This window comes from Oncorhynchus tshawytscha, linkage group LG16 (assembly GCF_018296145.1).
Source record: "Oncorhynchus tshawytscha isolate Ot180627B linkage group LG16, Otsh_v2.0, whole genome shotgun sequence".
Classification (NCBI taxonomy): domain Eukaryota; kingdom Metazoa; phylum Chordata; class Actinopteri; order Salmoniformes; family Salmonidae; genus Oncorhynchus; species Oncorhynchus tshawytscha.
Window position 1 is genome coordinate 65495202 of NC_056444.1, and position 23412 is coordinate 65518613.

Genomic DNA, 23412 nt, shown 5'->3' on the forward strand with positions numbered 1-23412 from the left:
TAAAGTGTATTATATTTTATTTAGAAAATAGACAATGATCAAATTACTGAATGTCAAATTAGATTCACAAACAGCCTAACACATTTCACGAGGAATATACATACATACATACTCACTGTACTGCAAACTGTAGTTAGAGTAGTATCTCATAGTAGTATGATACAGGTTATTCATGAAAGCCAGTCTTAGGGTACATACAGCATTTCTGTGCAGCAAGAAGGCAAAAATACACTCCATAAATATACAGGTTTCTGTAAAGCCAAACAATCCTTGATCAAACAAATAGTGCTCTCTGCATGTTGCTTCAAAGAAGGCCTTATGGAGAGAGTAATCTTCCCATAAGTTTCAGTGTCAAAAACTAGAGGAGGGCTTAGTTATACAGAATCCATATTAAGGACATTCCTCCTCCTCAGACCTCACCCCTCATATGGATTTCATAATGGTGCAGTTCCATTTCCCCTCTCCCTTCCCTCAGTCGCTCAGCAGTCCTAGCTTCTTCAAGGCCTCTCGTCGGTCTTCTCCACGCTTGCTGTTGGGGCAGATCAGCACACTGATACCATGGGAACGGGGCAGCTTGTTCTGAGACTCCCCATGACCTGGTTGGGGGTGGCAGGCCTCACCCTGAACATTCATGAAGTCTTTCCCAGTTCCTAGGGAGGCCGGGCGGGGTCTAGAGTTACGCTGGTCTCTGGGGGACAAAGGGACACTGGGAGCCTGGTTTGCCCTGAGGGAGGCATTGCTGGCCATGTAGCTTCTCTGGCCCATGCTGGAACGCTCCAGAGTGGCTGATTTGACCCTTACGGGAGGGGGAATATGCTTGGGTGGTGAAGGAGGGGTTGTAAGGGGCAAGAGCAGGGCTTTGGCATTGTCACTAAATTGGATTGGGGCTGGAAGTGGAGCAAGGGTAGTGGCTCGGGCTGGTTCTGTGGTAGCTGGGACAGCAACTGCAGCAGGCACTGGGATTGGGGTATGGATAGTGGCTGGGACTTGGCCAGGGGTAGTGGCTGGGGAAGTAGTAGGGATTTGGGCTGGGGCTTGGGTCTGGGTGGCATCTGGGCTGCGAGGAGAGGGAGTGGGTGCCCATGACTTCCGGGATTTGGGTGAAACTACAGGGCCTGAGTCTCCATCCTCACCCTTCAGGAGCCCGAGCTTCCGTAGAGCCTCCAAACGCACCTTCTGGGGATCAATGATCGACCTGTCAATGGGCAAGGAGAGAGGGGGGCCTGGGTGACTATCTGACTTGTGGGACTTCTGGATGATGTTGGAGGGAAGCCTCTTGGGCTTAGGGGCCACGGCAGGTGGGTTCTTTGTTTCCAGGGTCTCAGGAATGGGGATGGTTAGGGCCTCTGAGTGGGAGGGTGGTGAGTTGGTACTAACAGGTACAGGCAGATCAACAGGAGGTTTAGAAGGTGGTGTCTGTTGGGCTCCAGGCGAGGCTGGTGGAGCTCTCCTGCGTAGTTGCTCCAGCTCACTGTAGTTTAGTGGAACTCTGAGTACTGCAGGCACTGGAAGTTCACTCTCCTCCTCTGGCTCATCATCCCTGAAGTCTGAGGGAGGGGGAATCAGCTTCAGATCCAGCTCAGAGTGAACCTTAGATTGCCGTTTTGCAGACTTGCTGTCTACAGAGACTCCTTTAGGCATGTTGTCCACAGAATTATCTGAGGTGGCTGAGGATGGGGTTGTGTCCGAGGCAGAAGCTTTTGGGTCTGCAGCTAACTCTGGAGTTTTAGACTCAGTGGACAACACCGGAACTTTTGAAATAGTGTCCAACCCAGGAGATTTGATGTCAGTCATCAACTCTGGGGACTTAGGCACAGTTGCTATCTCTGGAGCTTTACGTTCTGTGACTACCTCTGAGACTGTGGGTTCAGTGACTACCCCTGGAGGTTTGAGATCAGTAAATGCCCCTGGGGTATTGAGCTGAGTTGCTACTACTGGGGCTGGGGCTCTAGGCTCAATTGCTGCAGCTGGAGCAGTGGGCTGGGTGGCAGAACCTGGGGCTTTGAGCTGGATACTGGCAAGGCTATTTGCCACTCTAAGTGGTGTAGGCACTATGCAGTTCAGAAAGGACTTCTGATCCCTTCCTGAGTCAGAATGCTGGAGTTCTGATACATCTAGAAGGCAAGCAGAAACAGCAATTATTTTACTGTCAAATTCTCACAAGTTCCTAAGCTTGGCTCGCACAATCATGACCCAAAACCTGGAAACATTTGTTAGTCTCCTGTATGATAAATTCCTGATAAAACAACAACATAGATATGAACAAAATATTTTTGGTGATACTCACCCTCCAATCTGGCCTGTCCCATAGAGAGGTGGCCAGGTTTGGCTGCCAGGCTGCTGGGGTCTGGCTCATCATTTGACAGGCCACTGTCCTCCTCTATCTCCAGGGACTCAATGGTGGACTCCAGAAACATGAGGCATGCCCGCTCCTCAGCAGAGAGGTGCTCCAGACTGTCATCACTCTGCCCCCCCCCCACACACACACACACATTCATACATACACACGTAATTAACACAAAGAAGAAACACGGAAATGTAGACAAACTGCAAATGTAGAGAACAAACAGATTCCGAATAAAGATACCATTGCAATCAAGTGCTCCTCTTTAATCAAGATTACATAGCTATGTGGAGATGTATGCCAGGAATGTCTGTGTGCACTATATCCTTGTATAATGTTAGGTGAGGCCTTCAAACTATTTTGCCTTGATTTTCAGTTGTTAATAGTCAGTGTTTATTCAGTCTCTCTGTTGCTTTCAGCTAGGCTGAACATTACATTGAGGCCCAGTGAGACTGGAGACACAGAGATGATCAAAATGACATTTACCTTTCACACAACACCGATGGAAAGACAATGTACCACAGCACTGCTCCTGGCTAGCTTGTATCCTATACTGCATTGCCAGAGGAATGTATTGCAGTGGATTTCAGTGAGTGGCCTCTGAACAGCTCTGAACTAAACAGACTAGGTTCTGATCATCCTCAAAGCGGTCTCTCTCTCTCTTATTTCTCGCTCTCTGAACAAACATCTGAATCTCTCACCCCCAACATGAAACAAGCCCAGCAGCTCACTGACTCTTACAACGTCTCACCCCCAACATGAAACAAGTATTTATGCTCCAGTATTTATGCTCCAGTAGTTTATGTGTTGGGGGGCTAGGGTCAGTTTGTTATATCTGGAGTACTTCTCCTGTCCTATTCGGTGTCCTGTGTGAATCTAAGTGTGCATTCTCTAATTCTCTCCTTCTCTCTTTCTTTCTCTCTCTCGGAGGACCTGAGCCCTAGGACCATGCCCCAGGACTACCTGACATGATGACTCCTTGCTGTCCCCAGTCCACCTGGCCGTGCTGCTGCTCCAGTTTCAACTGTTCTGCCTTATTATTATTCGACCATGCTGGTCATTTATGAACATTTGAACATCTTGGCCATGTTCTGTTATAATCTCCACCCGGCACAGCCAGAAGAGGACTGGCCACCCCACATAGCCTGGTTCCTCTCTAGGTTTCTTCCTAGGTTTTGGCCTTTCTAGGGAGTTTTTCCTAGCCACTGTGCTTCTACACCTGCATTGCTTGCTGTTTGGGGTTTTAGGCTGGGTTTCTGTACAGCACTTTGAGATATCAGCTGATGTACGAAGGGCTATATAAATAAATTTGATTTGATTTTGATTTGATTTTGAAACAAGCCCAGCAGCTCACTCTTATAATCTCTCACCCACAACATGAAACAAACCCAGCAGCTCCTGACTCTTACAATCTCTCACCCCCCAACATGAAACAAGCCCAGCAACTCCCTGAGTTTTACAATCTCTCACCCCCAACATGAAACAAGCCCAGCAGCTCACTGACTCTTATAATTGGGAGACAGTGGCTCTGAACCCTATCTACTGTACACTGCATTCTAGGGAGTTCTTCCTAGCCACTGTGCCTATCCATCTGCATTGCTTGCTCTATGGGGTTTTAGGCTGGGTATCTGTAAAGGGCTTTATAAAATATATTGATTGATTGAACATGACGATTTATAATAGTCAATATTAAATCTAAGATGGGGAGTGAGAAAGGCCTTTCAATGTTTGACCTTTTGTCATTTAAATCCGTTCTAAAGTACCCCTAAGTGTTTAGCACAAAGGCAGCAGGGCAGCACATCAACTAAATAAACTAGAAACGGGTAAAACCAGGGCCTCAAACATTTTCCTGGTCAGCGAGTGCTAATAACAGTTGGCGTGAAAAGGGGCAAGGCTAAGGTTATGGCAGCACTCACAAAGCCAGAGTTCATGCTAACCACACTGTCACAGCTCCCAGTGCTGTCCATACTGATCAAGGATTCCATGGCAACGCCACCCGGCCACGTGTCACTCTTTGGCATGGCACAGGGACAGGTGCCAGGGGTTCAGGGGGCCTCTGCTAATTGGCTGAAATTCACAGATGGGTCCAGATGGGGAAGTAACTGAAAAAAAGAAGGAAGGAGAGAAGAAGTTTTAACGCTCGAGGCAAAAATCATTACATCATCATGATGCTCCATTTAGCAGAGCTTCCCGAGCGGAAATGGTGGTATTTCTCTATTACAGCCCATGGTAAAGACTAGGACACGTATGTTACATACTCTTATTCATGTTTTTAAACCATGTCTTTTCTTAGCACTGATATTTGATCAGTGATATCATGGTAGAGTTCTACAACAAACAGGAATCCTGTTACACGTCTCTAATACAGTACAGTATATCAGTGTACAGGAGGGACAATAGTACGCCAGCCAGCAGCTTACAGGCAGGATTATTACATCACCAATACTGTCTCCCTATTTAGCCTCTATGTGCCCTTATCCAATAGAGGGATACACTGACAAAGCCGTGGACAAAGCTCAAGCAGTGAGCAAAGGACAGCTGATTATTAGCCTTTGATTCATGCTATATCTTTAAACTGCAAAGGAGCATCCGGCATATGGCGGGGTCTTGTTGTGGCCTTATGCTCCACAGGGAGCGAAGAGGATTAAGATCTTTAACCCGGCCACATACTCACTGAAGCTACTAAACCGTACCAAGTGGCGCTGTGTGAACCCAATCACCAACATGCCACACCATGTCATGCCACCAACAACCTGTTGACATCTAGGCTTACACTGTAGTTAAAATACTGTAGATGTACTAGTGGTGATAAATATGCATAGCAGGGATTTTTGGGCAGTTTTACTAGAACAAAACATATCAAATTTAATTTTACCATCAGTTACTATTCAGTTTTATCCAGGCATAGGCCTATACAGTAGTTCAACACATTCAGATGGTTCAGAGCCAGTGTCAATGGCAACTGTGTTTTATTACCCTCTAACATTTGATTACACATACAGAAGCAGAGAGGAACAGTAATGATTGTGAATTTCCATTGAAGTCATTGTAAAATGCGTCATCGGTACATCATTAACTCGATTTCCACTGAAACACCCAGACTATTGCTGATCCATCAAAAAGGCACTCAATGCTGCTGAATTGCATGGGGTTAGCGTTGGGACAATTAGGCCTGTCATTTTGATTACACAAATATAAGCAATTGCCAAATATCGCCCCACTCAACAATGTCACATTTAGACGTCATAAGGTCCAACTGAACAAAATGCTCTGTTCTGTAGCTGTGAAGTTATTTAACAAGGGAGTTGCAAGTGAAATGTCAATTTCTTTAAGGAGTTTTCCTTTCAGCCCCTCACCTGGATGGTTCCAATAAACAGAATTTTCCTTTGCTTTTCAGAATGACATGTATCTGAGTCTACCTGCACCTTTAGCAAGTCAATAACAATGGAAATATGGGCATGTTGACAGTAGCAAAACATGTGGGTCAATATAGGCCACACAGTATGGTGTTGGCAACAACAAATAGTGGGCTTTCTAGTTCACACAGTATCCCAGGGCTCCCTCCTTCCCATTTAGTCTAGTGCTCATATTTAGACCTACTTCCTGCCCCACCCAAACGAGACATAATAATACTATGAGCAAAAGGCAGAGAGAAAATGTCCCAGAACCTGCCCCTCCCTAGTCTGGATACCAGTCGTTTTAGCCAACATTCCACTCCTGTCAAGGACACGGAGTACAAAATAGCTAAACAGAGACGGCAACCAGGCTTGCACATCCCAGTGAGTCCCAGCCTACGCACCTACAGGGTTGTAGTGGGAGAGACAACCTCACTGCCCCATCTCAAAGATTTAATACACCTAGGAATGTGACTTTGCCTGCTTCCTAGAAAACATGTTTTGTCATTTAACTAACCGCCCTGGCTGGTGCCCTATGCTCTGACGTACACTCTTACAAAAAGGGTTCCAAAAGGGTTCTTCGGCTGTCCCCATAGGAGGACCCATATTGGTTTGATTATATGTGCTGTAGCCTACCACTGCAAAGACACTATAGATTTATTTCCCCTGGTTGACACAGAAATACTCAGGAAAGTGATATCACAAGTTAAGCCTTGTACCTGCCTTCTCGATCTTATCCAACCACCTTCTTCAAAACAGTTTTTAATTGCAAATCTGAAGAAGTGCAAACTATTGTTAATGACTCCCTGTTCACAGGTACTTTCCCACTGCACTAAAAAAAGGAATCTAGATTCTTCAGCTCTTAGCAGATTTCGGCCAATCTTCATTTATGTCCCCATTACCAGTAAAACATAATCAAAACCTATTTCTTTCACTTACTTGCTGCATTGTTTCGTTGTTCATTTGTTCAGTCTCAACCAGGATTTCATCATTCATGTAAAGCAGTGAAGTTTCAGCTCGGTCTGTCCGTGGCCTCTCTACCTAGGGGGGCACTGTCACTGTGTCCGTTTCCATCTCGTCCAGCTGTGTCTGTAACATTTCATGTAAACCCTGTTTCTTGTCTGTATCGAAGTAGCGGTCCTTGTACCTAGCATCAAGCATGGTGGCGACACAGTAAAGAGGTTCAGAGAGAATGCCACCGGATCGCTTGTTCAGACTCTTGTAAAGGACTTTTACAAGTTTTAACCCCATGGTCTGTCTGCAGGTTTGAGCAGGCACTTCAATGCCATGACAGAGGGTATCACGTCTGCTGCAGATGCAGTTGAAGAGATTATTTCTCGAGTTAGTTGTTCGAATGGAGCTAGCTAGTGTGTTCATGTTTCAAAGTCTCAAATGCCATTGAAATGGCAGCAGCGGTATGAGAACCATCACATTCTTGAGCATGCAATACGGCTTTCCTCAGTATGAAATCCCACATGCTCATGGGGCCGACATCGCTGGTCCAAATATCAGTCGTGAAGCTAATAGCAGTGACGCACATAGCAAGTAGCTCAGGGATGTGCGTTTCAACAATATTGTGTAACTCCGGTAGGGCAACATCTGAAAAATAGCGCCTACTTGGTAGTGTGTACCAGGGCTCAAGGTGCTCGACCAGTCGGTGAAAGCCAACATCATCCATGACAGAGAGCGGTTGATTGTCAAGGGCAATATAAACACAACATGCAAGCATTTCAAAGCTTTTACTGAGTTACACTTCATATAAGGAAATCAGTCAATTGAAATAAATTCATTTGGCCCTAATCTATGGATTTCACATGACTGGGAATACAGTGATGCATCTGTTGGTCACAGATACCTTAAAGAAAAGGTAGGGGTGTGGATCAGAAAACCAGTCAGTATCTGGTGTGACCACTATTTTCCTCATGCAGCAAGACACATCACCTTCACATAGAGTTGATCAGGCTGTTGATTGTGGCCTGTGGAATGTTGTCCCACTCCTCTTTAATGGCTGTGCAAAGTTGCTGGATATTGGCGGGAACTCGAACACGCGGTTGTACACATCGATCCAGAACATCCCAAACATGCTCAATTGGTGACATGTCTGGTGAGTATAAAGGCCATAGAAGAACTGGGACATTTTCAGCTTCCAGGAATGGTGTACAGATCTTTGCGACATGGGGCCGTGCATTAGCATGCTGAAACATGAGGTGATGGCGGCAGATGAATGGCACGACAATGGGCCTCGGGATCTCGTCACGGTATCTCTGTGCATTCAAATTACCATAGATTAAAATGCAATTGTGTTCATTGTCCATGGCTCATGCCTGCCCATACCACAACCACAATGCCACCATGTGCAACTCTGTTCACAACGTTGACATCAGCAAACCACTGTGAGGCCGGTTGGACGCACTGCGCAAATTCTCTAAAACGACGTTGGAGGCGGCTTATAAGAGCAATTAACGTTAATTTATCTGGCAACAGCTCTGGTGCACATTCCTGCATCAGCATGCCAATTGCATGCTCCCTCAAAACTTGAGACATCTTTGGCATTGTGTTGTGTGACAAAACTGCATATTTTAGAGTGGACTTTTATTGTCCCCAGCACAAGGTGCACTTGAGTAATGATCATGCTGTTTAAAAAGCGTGTTGATATGCCACACCTGTCAGGTGGATGGATTAGCTTGGCAAAGGAGAAATCCTCACGAACAGGGATGTAACAAATTTGTGCACAAAATTTGAGAGAAATAAGCTTTTTGTGCATATGGAGCATTTCTGGGATCTTTTATTTCAGCTCATGAAACCAACACTTTACATGTTTTGTTTATATTTTTGTTGAGTATAGAATCCTCTGGGGAAAAGGGTTGTCCATCGACCCAAAAAATGTCCTTCAAAGGGTTCACTAGATAGCAACTTTTTTCTAAGACTGTACCTCTGTGCATTTCAAGTAAATTACAAAGCAGAAGGGGAAATAGAGAGAGCTGATTAGGTACACTAATAAATAAATGAAAGGGGTAGCACGGTGTCCACTGTATGGCCTGATCTTCAGTGCACTTTGAACCGCTGGAAAGCCCTGGGATTCAGGAAGGGGATTGCCTTAGGTTCCATTTCAATGAGTGACAGTGATCTTATTGTGGTGATAAAAGAGGCCAGAGAGAGAAATGTGAAGTATGTCCTGTGACATGAAGGACAGGCTGAGCAAAAGCATTGCGGCTGTCTTGGTTGGACCAGGTATCTCTTCAAAAATATATTTGATCTCAAAAAGACTAACCTGGGCATGTAATGGTTAAGTAAAGAACTAGTTAATCATTTACAGTAAATAAAGGTTCATAACAGACATCCACACCATGTTGTGCAACTCCCAACCTGCACAGAGTACATGCATGAAGAAATATTCCATTAATGTTTAGCTTGGCAGTTGGCACTCAGTCTGCACCATTAAAATGTCAATGTCCAGGCTTTGGGAATAGTTTTATTGATTGGCAAACATTGAAATCTCAAGTACGCATTGGCACATATCACTAATCTATAGTCCACATTAGAGCTTGCCTTTTGGTCTGGTCCCCATATGACATAACAGTGACTATGATGTTAAATTGTGTCAATCATCTTTCTTGTGGAAAACTTTCCCACAGTACACCTGTCTGAATCTATCTCTCCCATAATTGACCAACTGAATGGCAACTCAGTGCTTTTCTGTTGTCTTCCAGGGTGGTGTCTCAACCATAGCAGTGAACCATAAGATAACATGACCACAGCAGTGTGAACGAACATCTGTGTCTGTCAGTCTTCTTGATGAGAGAGATATATCCCATGGCAGGCCCCTGATATCATCACAGCCGTGTAAAACATATTAGATATAGTAGCCTAGGCTCTTTTACGCCTCTGTATAGATAGGCACATTCACAACGGGGCCAATAGTCGAACTTTGGTCGTAATAATATAAAAACAACTGTACAGTAACGTTTCCTGTTCCATTACCAATACCAGTGTATCCTCAGACTGTGTATAATCTACACATCGCATAGAATTCTAACGAAACATACCCTGTTGTTTACAAAGCATGTGACAAATACAATTTGATTTGCTGTGTGAAATCATGCTTGAAAACATAAAAACAGTTTCTTAGAGGAAAACAACTTCAAAAGAGAATAAATGTATAGAAAGTTAAACGTACCTGAGAGCAGTAGAATAATACTATTCACTGTGCACAAAGTGCATTTGCACTCAAAGAAACGTGCTATCGTCACAATTATCCAAACCTATTGAAATACAATAACGTTTTTCTGTGAAACTATGCAATAAGCCTTTACTAAAGCAGTGCGGAAGACTGGCAGTCGTTGTTGAATTCCAGGTGAGCGCGCGAGGCTCACTTTGTCCCTCCCCATAATATCTTTGTGGCCAATCAGCACATGTTTGATCGACCGTGTTTCTGGAAGAACCAATGGGGTAACAGAGGAACACCCCCACATTTCAAATCGAATGATTCTGTATTACAGGGTTAATGAACCAAAACTATAATACAATTTTAAATTGGGAACCTGGATTCATAATTGTAATTTTCTTATATCTTGTTCAAATCGTTGTTGAAATTGTTTTATGAATGATATAGATTTTTGAACTGCAATGAATTTTCCATTACATATCTCACTCACATTGCTGTCATTCCAAAAATAGCATGCCGATTTGATCAATTCTTGTGATGACAAGTCTTTTCTGACACTGAAAGCAGGTTGACGTCTTTAGCATATCTATGAAAATCCTAGAATTTGCATACTATTTCCATTGGAACAAAAAGTGATGCCATCTCATATTTGCATGATGATGATGACTGTTGTCCCGGCTCTACCCTGAAATAGACACTGATAGTTAAGAATGCTGTTCCGTCCATGAATAGAGGTGCCTGCTAATGAGTCTGGCGAGTCTGACGAGTGAGGTATATGTTATGTGTTTGCAACCCCGTTCCACAAATATTGAAAATCAATGTTTGTCTTGGCATTGTGCAACCTGAATTTCCACTTATTATTAAGTATCAACAAACACATATCAAGCATTTTGCAAGAGTGCTTTAATAAAGCCATGGTAAACAGAGAGATCTCTTCGGGAAAATAGTGGTATGGCATTGTTAGCCATGTTGACACGAGGCCCAGCCAGCCAGTCACTAATTAACTAGAGTGAAGACTTGTGCTTCTATATGTGGTTCAGTTTTAGAGCTATGAATCCCTAGTTCTGAAAGCACTTGACCTGACAAGCAGCCACACTCATGTTTGATACAAGGTTATGAAGCGTACTACTACACACTACAGGGCTGATCATTTTGCCCATTGTTTAACATAAATAATGTCAAACACATTACCAGCAAATAGTCTAATAGAAACAAAAACATGTACTATACATATGATTTTTCTTGTTGTTGTTGTATTTTGTGTATCAAATAATGAACAACATATTTGAGCTGTTTTATTGACATGTCTCATGGTGCACCCTGCTGTTCCATAATAGCATGTATTTCCACACACTATTTACCATTCATTTTTATTGGGCACAGCATAATCTGAAACACAACCAAAACACACTGCAAATGCACCTAACAAGTTTGTAGAGTCACAAGCTTAATGTAGTCACTGCGTACTACTATGGGAATATGGGATCAAATACTACAATTTTGGCTACTTTAATACACATAGGTAAAGTTGCCCAAACACTTATGACAACTTCAAAAAGGAGGACTAGATACATAAAGTGCTTTCATTTCTAAACGGTAGAACATATGTTTGAAAATACCCTAAAATAAAAGGTGACATTCTGTATTGTCGCCTCGTGAAACATTTGATCTCAAATTCAAAATGCTGGAGTGTAGAACCAAATGAAAAGTTTCAGCTTCACTGTCCAAATAAATACGTAGAGGAGTGTATACACAATTCACTTACAAAGTGTCGGCAATTATTACTGGCCATATAACAAGTCTCATTAAATAACAACAGAGCAGTGCAAAGCTTGCTTGTTGAATTAGTTGTGGATTTCTTCATGGATTTCTTCATTTTCCTTTTTGAAAAAAAGGGACCATCATCACTTCCTTTCCATCAGAGATGGTATTACCATAATATGGTTTTTATTTTATTTTACTAGGCAAGTCAGTTAAGAACAAATTCTTATTTTCAATGACTGCCTAGGAACAGTGGGTTAACTGCCTGTTCAGGGGCAGAATGACAGATTTTGTACCTTGTCAGCTCGGGGATTTGAACTTGCAACCTTTCGGTTACTATTCCAATGCTCTAACCACTAGACTACCCTGCCGCCCCATGATGGTGGTTGGAGTATCTCTAAAGACGAGTTGCTCTGTTCTGGCTCTGGAAGAGAAATGAAAAAACATTGCATTCTTCTCCTTATGATATGAGTAGTACTGGACAGGAATGATTGAGTACATGCCACAATGATACAATAGGGACAATGTAAACATACATTCTAACATACTTACCGGTACCTTGGCAGCAGAGTACGTAGGTCCATAAAATGGAGGAAAGAACAACACATCGACACAGGTAGGTCACCAATGGGACGTGTTCTATCGGCCACTAATCACATTGTTGATAAAGATGTTAAACATTAAAGATAGTCATCCTGTAAACGTGAAGATATGTCCATGTTAGATTCGCCACCGGAAGAGTGCAGCCTTATTGCAGCAATCATTGTATTCGTTCAACTAATATACATCACTCCATGTACAGAAATGAACACTACTCAAACACTTTGTCTGCATCTGTAACCACCATTCTCTACTTCTAACCCCATCTCACCTGTGCGTTTCCACTTCCACATACCAAAGACAATAAAGGATAGGCCCCCAATCAGAATTAATACCATTGCCACCACCGGGACGACTGCAAGGATGGAAACGCTATCTGGGCCTAGTATCAGGATCTGTCAATAAATACAAACAGTATTACAATACTTGTATTTATTATTGGAACAACTTTGTCATTTGTAACCTCTAAAAAAAGACTAGTCTGGGTACCAGTCTTTTTAGCCAACACTCCACTTGCAACTCCTATCAAAGACTTTGGCAAATGACAGGAGAGGAGTGTAAAAGCTAAACAGAGATGGCAACAAGGCGGTGGACTAGAGGTGGACTATAGTGATTGCTAAATAGCACATAATCTGATGATATCTCAGGGCACCCCATGGTTTTTCTTTTTACCCCAACTGACATCCAACTTGTTGTCCAGACAGATGAGTGGCAGTACAGGTGTAATTATGTCTCTCTCTCTCTCAGCTCCTGGGCACTGATTGTCAGACTCATCCTCAGCTGCTATAGCCTGTCTCCATTGGGCAGCAGCTGCCCCCCTGTGAGATCATGCTCTGCCACTGGCTGGCCATTTCTCAGCAGGGTTAGGTTGATGTGGCATGGGTAGAAACCAAAAGCTTGTCCCCTCCAGAATCTAGGTTTGTTTTCTGAATGATTCTAACTCTGGGATGCACTGAGGAGGAGGAAGAAATGTGTATCAATGGTTCCACTATAGATTTGCTCCTGTTGTATTCCTAATGTTTTTTTTTTACACATAGAATAACAATAGACAATGGTATGTCCACAAACCTCTTCTCATCACAAGCATCTCCCCTTTTTTCAGGTAGTCTTTGAATGTTTTAATGCAAATGGGGAGGTGAAGCTTTTCCAAGGCCCATTTGAATGTACTGTGTCCTATGTTGATTAAATGCAAGTTCGGGCCACTTAGGATGGTACTGCAGTTTGTTGAAGTTCAGAGCACCATCAAATCCATTGAAAGATTCCTTTATCATGATTTTTCCCTGCTTGTTGTTGTCCAACAATTCACAACCACAATGTCTCAGATTAACAAATATTCCTGTAATAAATTAGGGAGTAAAAGTAAAGAACAAATATTTGAGGCAAAAGTTCTAGATTTCCAGCTAGTCGGAAACAGAGAAAAATCTGTTTATTACAGTGTGCTCACCTGATGTGTAGTTCCCCTCTACGGGATCGGTCTACCTAAACCGGGACGGTTGTTGCTAACCTGCGCTAATGTGACTAGAATGACATTGTAAGTAACAGCCAACTTTCCAGGACATAGACTTGTCTTATGTGGGCAGAAAGCTTCAATTCGTGTTAATCCAACTGAAGTGTCCAATTTACAGTAGCTATTACAGTGAAAATACCATGCTATTGTTTGAGGAGACTGCACAACAACAATCAAGGCAACTGGTTTGATGCATTCGCTCTGAAGGTAAATAATGTACCTACATTCAGTAACCTTGCTCTGATTTGTCATCCTGAGGGTCCCAGAGATTAAATGTAGCATAGTTTTTTGTTGATAAAATCCATTTTCATATTCAAATGTAGGAAATAGGATCTACAGTTTGAGCCCCTGCTGTGTCTCCTCCATTCATTTCACTACAGGCAGTTAGATTTGGGTATGTCATTTTAGGCAACAAACAAAGGGTTATTAAAGTGGTGCAGTAAGAAAGACGCCTGCTTCCTCATGCTGAGGAACATGTCCCAAAACGTATTCTGAGCTACTCCTTCAAAGGCTTCATCTGAGATCCCATCGGTCTTAGGGATACATATCCATGCATTGGAATCATAGTAGCCCATCTGAACATTATCTAGTATCGACACAACACAGAATTCAGGAAAGTACAGTTGAAGTCGGAAGTTTACGTACACCTTGGCCAAATACATTTAAACTCAGTTTTTCACAATTCCTGACATGTAATCCTCGAACAAAGTCCCTGTCTTAGGTCAGTAACGATCACCACTTTATTTAAAGAATGTGAAATGGCAGAATAATAGTAGAGGGAATGATTTATTTCAGCTTTTATTTCTTTCATCACATTCCCAGTGGGTCAGAAGATTACATACACTCAATTAGTATTTGGTTGCATTACCTTTAAATTGTTTAACAAACGTTTTGGGTAGCCTTCCTTCCAGCCTTTATACTTAAAACTGGATACTTTTAAACTTACACTCAAGTAGTATTTTACTGGGTGACTCACTTTTGTGTGTCATATTCTATTAAGGTATCTTTACGAAGTATGACAATTGTGTACTTTTCCCACCACTGAATATACTTATGACAAATCAAAATACCTTACCTGTATTAACAGTTGAAAGAGATGAGAAATAACATGCAGATTTAATGCTTCTTTTAAAAATTCTCCAGCAGGTAGAGAGGCCAGGGTGCAAATTAAAAATATAAATATATTTGTTATCGACTATCCCGGCCCTCAGTTAACACTACCAACTTAGTCCAATGAGGAATTCATTTTGGTGCATCTTTTGAAACAGCTCAATATCAGCTGCTTCAAAAGATGCACCGTCAAGCCTGTCCGTTTTCCTTGCTCAGACCTGTTCATGTTGGCTTGTCATACTACAGTATCATCACCATTACCTTTTGCCTGTCTGGGACTATGCAAATGTAAAGGATAGTACTATGCAACTCTTCATGGCTGAATGATTGTCATGGAAAAAAAAGAAATCAGGAATCTGGTTCATCATTTCTTCATTTATTAGTTGTACAATTATGAAAAATAATAATCATAAAAAGACTGGAAGCCCAATATTATTTACAATCTTTTTCTTTGTTTCTTTAGTGCGGTCGCTCCAAGTTCTTTCTCTGTTTGTTTTCAATCGTTGGGTATCATGATATGTTGAACTTTATAAGACACAGTCCTTTTTCTCTTTACGACAAATGTGGCAAAAAATTACATACATACATATATATATATAGATATATATATATATAGATAGATATCTATAAAAGCAAAATCATTCAAGTATCAAAATACAGAGTGCTAGAGATTAATTTACAATCCAATATTGTTTTCATCATCAATATCATCAGAATAGTCACATTGTACTACCAATGATCCTTAGTAAATGTGCAAACGCGAAGATGGGACCAGGTTGATGGCTGCAGGTGCTATCAACCAGTTGAAGCCAGTGTACCATATTGAGTGTACCATAACTAGTTAACATACCAACAGAGGTTCATCACTAGCTGCCCACAGAGTACCAGGAGAGATAGCGTATGGGGAGAAAATGCTTGTTACATTATTGTACCTAAAATCTTACATTACTGGTTTTGTGGTTTGACTAGTTCAAAATTAATTCAGAAATAAAGTGAGGGGGAATAAAATGCAATTAGTAGGACTACCTCCCAACACCAGCCTGGTCATATAGTATCCAGCATCAGGACAGTTAAAACGTACAAAAAGACAATACATTATTATTATTTTTATCAAATAAAATCCATTCACCCTGTTTAAATATGATCTGTAGTGTCAGTTTAACAGCAGTCCAAACTTCCTCCCGCACACTATTCCATTATTTATCACAGTTCTGTATGTTATGAATGAGGACATGAAAATAAGGAAGAGATGCTTTGATGTCGCTGACCTGGTGCTTGGATGGATGGACAGGAGAGAGCCTTGTGAGTGTACTGCTGCATCTCACAAGGTAATCATTTTACCCAATTCTTCCCAAATTTGTCTCTCATTTCCCATAGGCATTGTATTGAGATAGTCAAGTAGGATCTCAATTTTCTCTGCTCAAAATTATATAATTTATGTTGATTACTATCACTGTCAGAGTAAAAAGTAGCTTAGCGTAGCCCTCAGTGAAGACACATTTAAGTGTATGGGAAAGGCCTCTCTGAGGAGGAGTTGTTTGAGGCACCAATCTAGAGGCGGCAACCATCTTCACCTCTCATGGAATGGATAAACAAGTCACAAAATGTCTGGCAAAAAACAACTGGGAACTTGTCACTCTCGTACCCATAAATAGAATACCCTGTCTGTCTGAACAGCATTCACAGGCCTGTAAAGGATAAACATGTTTAATTTGTACCAAAAACAGATGAGGGATGTTGAAGTTGAGTGCTTCACAATGAAAGAGGGACACGTACCAAACAAACACCCATCTTTGTGAGCTCTAGTTAACTGACCAAGTTTTGACATATTGAGTCCATTGTTCAGTATATGTAAGTGGATGCAGTGAGGGTGTTGGTTGATTCGGTTTACTGCCTGGGGGCAGTCAGTCACAGTGGTCAAAGGACAGGACAGGGTGGAAGAAGCCAATAGCGGACTTCCTGTCTGTCTGCTACAGAGCTACAGCGCTGACCCCTGGAGCTGAAGAAGTGGAGGATGAGGAGAGGGCTGGGGGCGGCAGAGAGCAGGTAGGGCCTTCCTGGTGTATGCACGCACGACCCCCAGTGGCTGGAGGGGTGCATGGAAAGTGGGCCTGACCTTTCTCTTGGTTCCAAAAGGGCATCCTGCCCCACAACAAAATACCATTGGTCTGGGCACCCCTGACCTCTCACTCTGGCTGGGTGTCTGGTCATGGTAGTCAGCTACATGGAAGGGAGATACACACCAACACAGCACTGGGGTTAAAATAATGTAAAAACATGACGGAGCCAACTGAAAACTAAACGGAGGATATGTAAAAATGATGGATTTTTCTAGATAATGATCAACTGCCGCTTCAATGTTAGCACTCTGAATATTGACTGAGGCAGGGTGGATTCTAAATCAAACACAGACAGACTCTGAATATTGACTGAGGCAGGGTGGATTCTAAATCAAACACAGACAGACTCTGAATATTGACTGAGGCAGGGTGGATTCTAAATCAAACAGACAGACATCCATTAATGACAACATGAACATCAAGAAGGCATGAGCTCTGAAAAGGAAAAGAAGGAAAGGAAAGTCCCCCATACCGCTGGGTTTAAGTTTCAACAGTGGGTTGATTGGGTCTTAACACTATTTGGAATATGGCAATGAGTTTGAATTTGAGATGTATGTGAACAGTGATTTGAAGACTTAATGAGCTGAACCTAGCACAGCAAAAGTAAGTAATGTACTTGTATTATGTCTATATATAGAATCAGTGCCTTGCCAACCTAATGCCTTCCTCTTTCAGTCCATTAAGACATGCTTGGATTGTGAACAATGGTATATATATATATATATATATATATATATTTTTTTTTTAACGTACTTCATATAACCTCTCCTCTCCACAGAGATTTAATGAGCTCTCTTCCTCGTCATTAAGGTTACTGGCACTAATCAGCTCTATATTGACTGATGTACCAGCTAGGCTGAGTTATTACCCTAAGACCATCACCCAGGTCTATTACTAGAGTAATAGAGTAATAGTAATAGGGTGGCTAGAGCACAATTCACGCATTTCGGCATCTCTTTGGTTCTTACTCTATTAAATGAACAGTCAATTCAATTCCTCTTCATATCATCTTTGATGCACACAATATTTCCCCAGCATCCAAGCATTCACAAAAAGTGCTCATGACACTCCAAATTAGGATTGCACTAGATATTAAATCAAAGTCATCCCAGTCATAAACAGAGAAAGGCATGCTCAAATAGATGTCCCACTAGGCTGTCTGTCTATAACAGTGAGCACCTCTACGTAGGACACTATATTCTGTGTGAGCCTCTGTGTCCTATCCCGCGCACTGTTGTTCCCTAACAAAAGGCCCCATTAGTTCCCAATAGAGATCTCCTATCACAGTGCTGGGCACTAGCCTCCTTTGGCAGCCTGACACAGAGGGCCAGTTTTCCCAGACAGTTTCCGGTAAACCGACACAAAGAATGTAAATAAGTCTGACAGGATACGTATGTACGTGCCCTTCCCCCTGTTAACCCAAATGGACCAATCCCAGGGGGAATGAGTTTAGAGTTTAGTCCTGTGCAACAAGGTTGTCATCCATCCCCTTGCAGGGAAACAGGCAATGTTCCTACTAATGTGTGTAGAGTTAGAACAATGGAACAGCCGGTCTCTTACAGATTCTTCTAGAAAACAATGTTCATCCAGGTAGTTGATCCTTGGCTGTAGAGAATCATATATTTTTTTTCTGAGCACTGGAGTCAGGAGATTATTGTTCAGAAAACAAGGAGGGAAAGTTCTTCAAGAGCATCTCACAGTGGCCGTCGCCTGGTAGAGCAGGAAAAGCACCCAGAGGAGAAAACAAGATTGATGAGTAAAAGGAATGAAAAAGAAAGGAGGGATATATAGAAGGAAAAATGAAGGATTGTTCTAAGAGAGTTTGGGGGATAGTAGTTTGTAGTTTGTGAGTAAGAGGTAAATTAGAGTGGTGAGAAGGTACTGTAGGTAGAATGGAGATCGCTACCACTGAACAAACTTAATCAGTGACTTGTGGATTACATTTGCTGTCTTACACACTTCACAGCTACTGTACTGGATCGGTCAGATAATGCCACTGAGCCTATTAGCATTGGTAAATGCTACAAATAACAGCACCATACATTACAAAATTGAAAGCAGGGCTAATGCAGTGCCAATGTGAATGTGAGGAAGCACAGGGTTCATGAGAAAACGAAACAGAGGGAATGTTGTGGAAGGATAAGGTCTCATGCTTCTTGGTCACAAAGGCAAGAGGAACTACAGTAAATGCCTGGGGAACGGTTGATGATTGGTTCACAATCATAGAGAAGGTTGGAAGGATTCAGGGCCCAGTAGTTGGCAGGACTAATTCATTAGAGGGAAGCTAGAGGTACGTGTTTCAGTTAGGAACACTTCTCAGACAGCAGGGTCCAACAGTGGCAGGGGAGAGGAAAGGAGGTGGAGAGAGACAGGAGAGCAGGGGTCAGGCCTGGAGTGGAGACAGGCAGAGTCACATTGAAAGGCACACAGAAGGAGAAGGAGAGGAGGAAAGGTACAGTAGATTAGGAGGTCAGATCCAAGGTAAAAGGTCAGGAGAGGAGAGGTGAGGAGGCAGGTCTACTCAGAATATGGTGGTCTCGTACTTAGTGCTGATGGTCCTCTTGGAGTCCTTGGGAACGGGGTCCACCAGCCACGTGGCACTGCCCTGGGACTGGGAGTCCCCCACCAGCTCCAACGGGTCCACCTGTAGGGGTAGGGGACACAGGGGGTCAGACAGGATACAAGTCAGACTTAGGGTGAGAGAGCCAACAAATGAAAAATCGGTGTGCTGAGCTACGTTAGTCATTCTGAGATCATAATTTCCTTTCCCTGAAAGCGTTGTGAAATCAGAGAAATCATCAGAGGAAATGATGACTCATTGTACTAAGTAAGTGTGATTAAGAAAATATAAACAGCAGAACCACTGAGGGAAAAGCTATAGCACATCATCATCACCAGATCAAAAGTGTGATTACCAACCTGGAATGTTCATACCACTAGGGGGCGCCCAAGGGTCTTACAACTACCAAGGGGTCTAGTAAAGAACACAGCAATCAACAGAGTTGATGGTGTTTCAAAATGTCATCTTCTGAAAGAAATAATAATAATATGATCCCAGGTTAGGAGCCCCGTTGAGACAAAAACAGAGAGAATGAGGTGTGAAGAGGAGAGATAAATGAGTCATGTGGATGGATTGAAGGTGAGGAGAGAAAATTTGAAAACTATATTGGTTGGGGCAAAGCGGTAACATTATATAGAAAGGGTAGATGATAGAAGGATGCAGAGAGAGAGAAAGGATGAGGATAGAGAGAAAGAGCAGCACCTGGGCGGCAGGGCTGGCAGAGTGGTGCAGCGGAAGAAAGGAGGGACGGTGGGTGGTGCAGGTATGACAGTAACAGCAGGAGTGAGTGTCCAGCTGGGGAGGAGAGTCCTGGGTGAGACAGACAGGACAGCCAGGAAGTGAATGGACAACAAGAGAGAGAGAGAGATACAGAGTGATACAGAGAGAGACAGAGAGAGAGATAGAGACAGAGGGTAGGGACAGATTCTTACAAGATCCTGGTTAATGGGGGGACACGAGATGTTTGTGTGATTTGAGGTGTGTGTACCGATGAGAGGGATGGGAGTGATGTGCCCATGCTGTGGTGAATCAACCCCGCTCCCCTACAATAACAGCAGTACATAACTGTTTTGTGTGGTTTTCATGCGAGGCAAAAATCACACCATTCCCATTAAAGGCAGGATGAGATTGTGTGTGAACACACATTCTGGTTGTTATATCTAATGAATGTTCCCAGCTGTGTGATTGTAACAGTATCATTCAGTAGCAATCCATCGCTTAATGTTTTAATGCTAATGGGGTGTTGCTACTGGCAGATTCTCACAATGTATTCACAATGAGAGAATTGTGTGAGCGTGTGTCGGCAGGTAGCCAAGTGGTTAAGAGCGTGGGGCCAGTTACCGAAAGGTTGCTGGTTTGAATTCCGAGGCGTCTAGGTGAAAAATATGCCGATGTGCCCTTGAGTAAGGCACTTAAGCCTAATTGCTCCTGTAAGTTGCTCTGGATAAGAGCGCCTGCAAAATTAATCAAATGTAAATGTTTGCGTGTGACAAACTCACCCCTAATTTTCTTACGCTGCCCCGTGGTTTAGGAACGGGCCGGCTGGATTTGGTCTCGATGACCTCTGTCCCAGGTCCTGCTGGGATGACCTGGTGCTGTTTGGTCCTCTGGGCCTGGAGAGCCAGCTGATAGGCCACCTCAAAAGCTTGTCCCAGCGTCAGGATAATCTCATAGGTCAGGTTCTACCAGAGGGGGAGGAGAGAGAATCCTCCTCAGTATTCTACCCCCTCCTCCCGTCTCCCATATCAACCACCCTCAGTAGGGTTGGGGTAAACCAGAAACATCCAGTTCTCAGGGATACAGTATGTTCAACCTAGCTTCCTTTTCCCCTGAAAAACAGATGTGGGGACCCCCCTCGGGTGTTTCTTTTACACCTGCTATGTTAAGTTACGTGTCAACAGACAAACAGACATGCACTAGTGCTCCTGAATATAATGTTGCTGCATCACTCTACAGCAGACGGAGTCTTAGTCATTATGAAAGTAAACACAGGCATATGGTGCATCTATAATTCCTAGGTAAGACAAGTCAGGGTTCTAAGTATGTACAGTATTTAAAAGCATAACACATTGAGTGGATGAGCCACAACAAGCCACAATCTCAGCTCAGTGGACAGTCTCCTCCAAAGACCCAGGAGAGATGCTCAGTCATACAACGGCATCGAATACTTCACTCTAAAGTGGATTTGCCTGTACAACTTTGTAAACCGACTTAATTGAATGGCAGTGAAAGCAGTCAGGTAGAGAGGAAGTGTAGCGAGACAGCAAGCGGTTCTCGCTCTGTCGCCTGAATGCAAACACATGCTACTGCAACCCACTGAGGCTGGAGCTGCATCACATTAAAACACTCCGATTCTACATAGTGGAAAGGTGCAGCTGAAGTGAACATGCACTTGGGACCAGAGACAAAAACACTGAGGGGGGGTCCATGTGTGTATTTATTTGTACACCCAAAAAGCCCTCCATTTGTTTTGAGAAAGATGGATTGTAATGGCTTCCTCTGATACTCTTTGTCCCTGACACATACAACACCATGGGAAGCTCAACCCAGTCCAGTGAGACACCACCTGATTGGCTCTGTTCAACATATTCTTGTAAAGTTAAGTAACAAAACAACTCCAGCTTGAGAAAAACAGAAGGCTGATTATTAGTCTGTGTCTCCGAGGAACTTTCTCTTTGTTTACTTCCTTTGATCTGATCTGAGATCCGTCCCATTGTGTGGGCTGGTGAAAAATGAGCCTGTGGCGTCCGATAGCAGCCTGGTCAATACTGTTTAAAAGCTCTGATCACATCTCCGGGCTATTACACTCCCCCACCTCACCTCATCTCAGATAGTCATCAGTCTACTGCATTACCCCTGAGGCCACTCAGTTCACAGCCCTATTGAGTACAACACAAGCCACAGGGCCGACAGCAGACCTCTCAGAAAAGTGGGACCTGCCATAGAAAAACAGCCATTGACATTAATGGGTATGTTATTTCTATTGGACCATGCCTCTGTAGTAGTTTGTCAGTGGCCTTAGATGACCCCTACAGTATTAAATGTGAAAAGCTTTAGAGTTACACACAGCCGTGGGTAGGGCTGTGGCGGTCATAACATTTTGTCAACCAGAGATTGTCAAGAAAATAACAGCCGGTCTCACGGTAATTGACCGTTAATTAACAAACACATTTAGCATCTCCTGGCTTCCACGCATAGCTTACCAGCCACTGATGCAGACCTTTGGAACATCTACATTTTAAAAAGTCTAATAAATCCATTTAATATAGCCTAAACCATCACAATAAATCCATTATTTGTTTTAGACCGGTCTAAAGAAACATGTTATGATGAAAATGTAGTCTATTTCAGAATAGCATACTCTTGAGTTGTCCTTATGTTAGGTCCTGATCTGGCTGTGCCATATGGCTGTGGCCTACACTCGTTCATTTATCAGACAAGATTTGCTTAGAATTCCATGGCATTCTGTTATAGCATGACGAATACAATTGCACATACTTGAATAAAGTAGAAAGGATATGTTCTCCAAAAGGTTTGAGGGAGTGTCCACATGTGGCTATTCTGTGTTGAGTGGATAACAAAGAAACAGGTCCTCCTATCTGCTTAATTTAGAGTTATTTATGTAACTTTAGTTGTGATACACATGTTGGGCTATATGTTTTGATTTTTAATAGATTCTAAGGCTGCATGATACTACTAATTATGATTTGCTCTGCTTTGTTCTTTGCACAGGATTCACAGTTTATTGCCTTAAGCTGGGCATCATTCACAAGTGATAATATATCATTCACAAGTGATAGGCTAATATTGTCACCCATCAGACTATTCTTATTTTAATATGGTCTTTACA

The 23412-nt window shown here is 42.8% G+C and overlaps 2 protein-coding genes and 1 pseudogene across 13 annotated transcripts in view; all 3 read right to left on the reverse strand.

Annotated features, from left to right (window-relative positions):
• Window positions 1–10093, reverse strand: LOC112216122 (specifically androgen-regulated gene protein). The gene is made up of 4 exons (XM_024375849.2): window positions 9917–10093; window positions 4261–4446; window positions 2288–2465; window positions 1–2114 (listed from the first exon to the last, which is right to left on the reverse strand). Exons 2-4 carry the CDS (start codon window positions 4363–4365, stop codon window positions 472–474), a joined length of 1926 nt encoding a protein of 641 aa, XP_024231617.1. The 5' UTR covers window positions 4366–4446; window positions 9917–10093; the 3' UTR covers window positions 1–471.
• A 2137-nt stretch (window positions 10094–12230) lies between these two features.
• On the reverse strand, window positions 12231–14383 carry LOC112216607 (annotated as a pseudogene).
• An 854-nt stretch (window positions 14384–15237) lies between these two features.
• LOC112216130 (ankyrin repeat and SAM domain-containing protein 1A-like) overlaps window positions 15238–23412 on the reverse strand; it is a 109527-nt gene continuing 101352 nt past the window's right edge. For 9 of the 12 annotated variants that reach the window (XM_042299505.1, XM_042299504.1, XM_042299501.1 and 6 more), the window contains 2 exons: window positions 21062–21244; window positions 18719–19646 (listed from right to left, as the gene is read on the reverse strand). In XM_042299505.1, coding sequence (XP_042155439.1) covers window positions 19524–19646; window positions 21062–21244 — 306 coding nt within the window. In that variant the 3' untranslated portion in view covers window positions 18719–19523. The other 3 variants (XM_042299500.1, XM_042299502.1, XR_006079088.1) reach the window with 3 other exon arrangements.

Bases quoted from the DNA above. Each gene is read 5' to 3' on its own strand.
- LOC112216122 (XM_024375849.2), bottom strand. From the start codon at position 4,365: ATGCCAAAGAGTGACACGTGGCCGGGTGGCGTTGCCATGGAATCCTTG. The intron at 2,466-4,260 runs GTGAGTGCTGCC...GGGGGGGGGCAG, and splicing joins TTAGCATGAACTCTGGCTTT to AGTGATGACAGTCTGGAGCA. The intron at 2,115-2,287 runs GTGAGTATCACC...CTTGCCTTCTAG, and splicing joins GGGACAGGCCAGATTGGAGG to ATGTATCAGAACTCCAGCAT.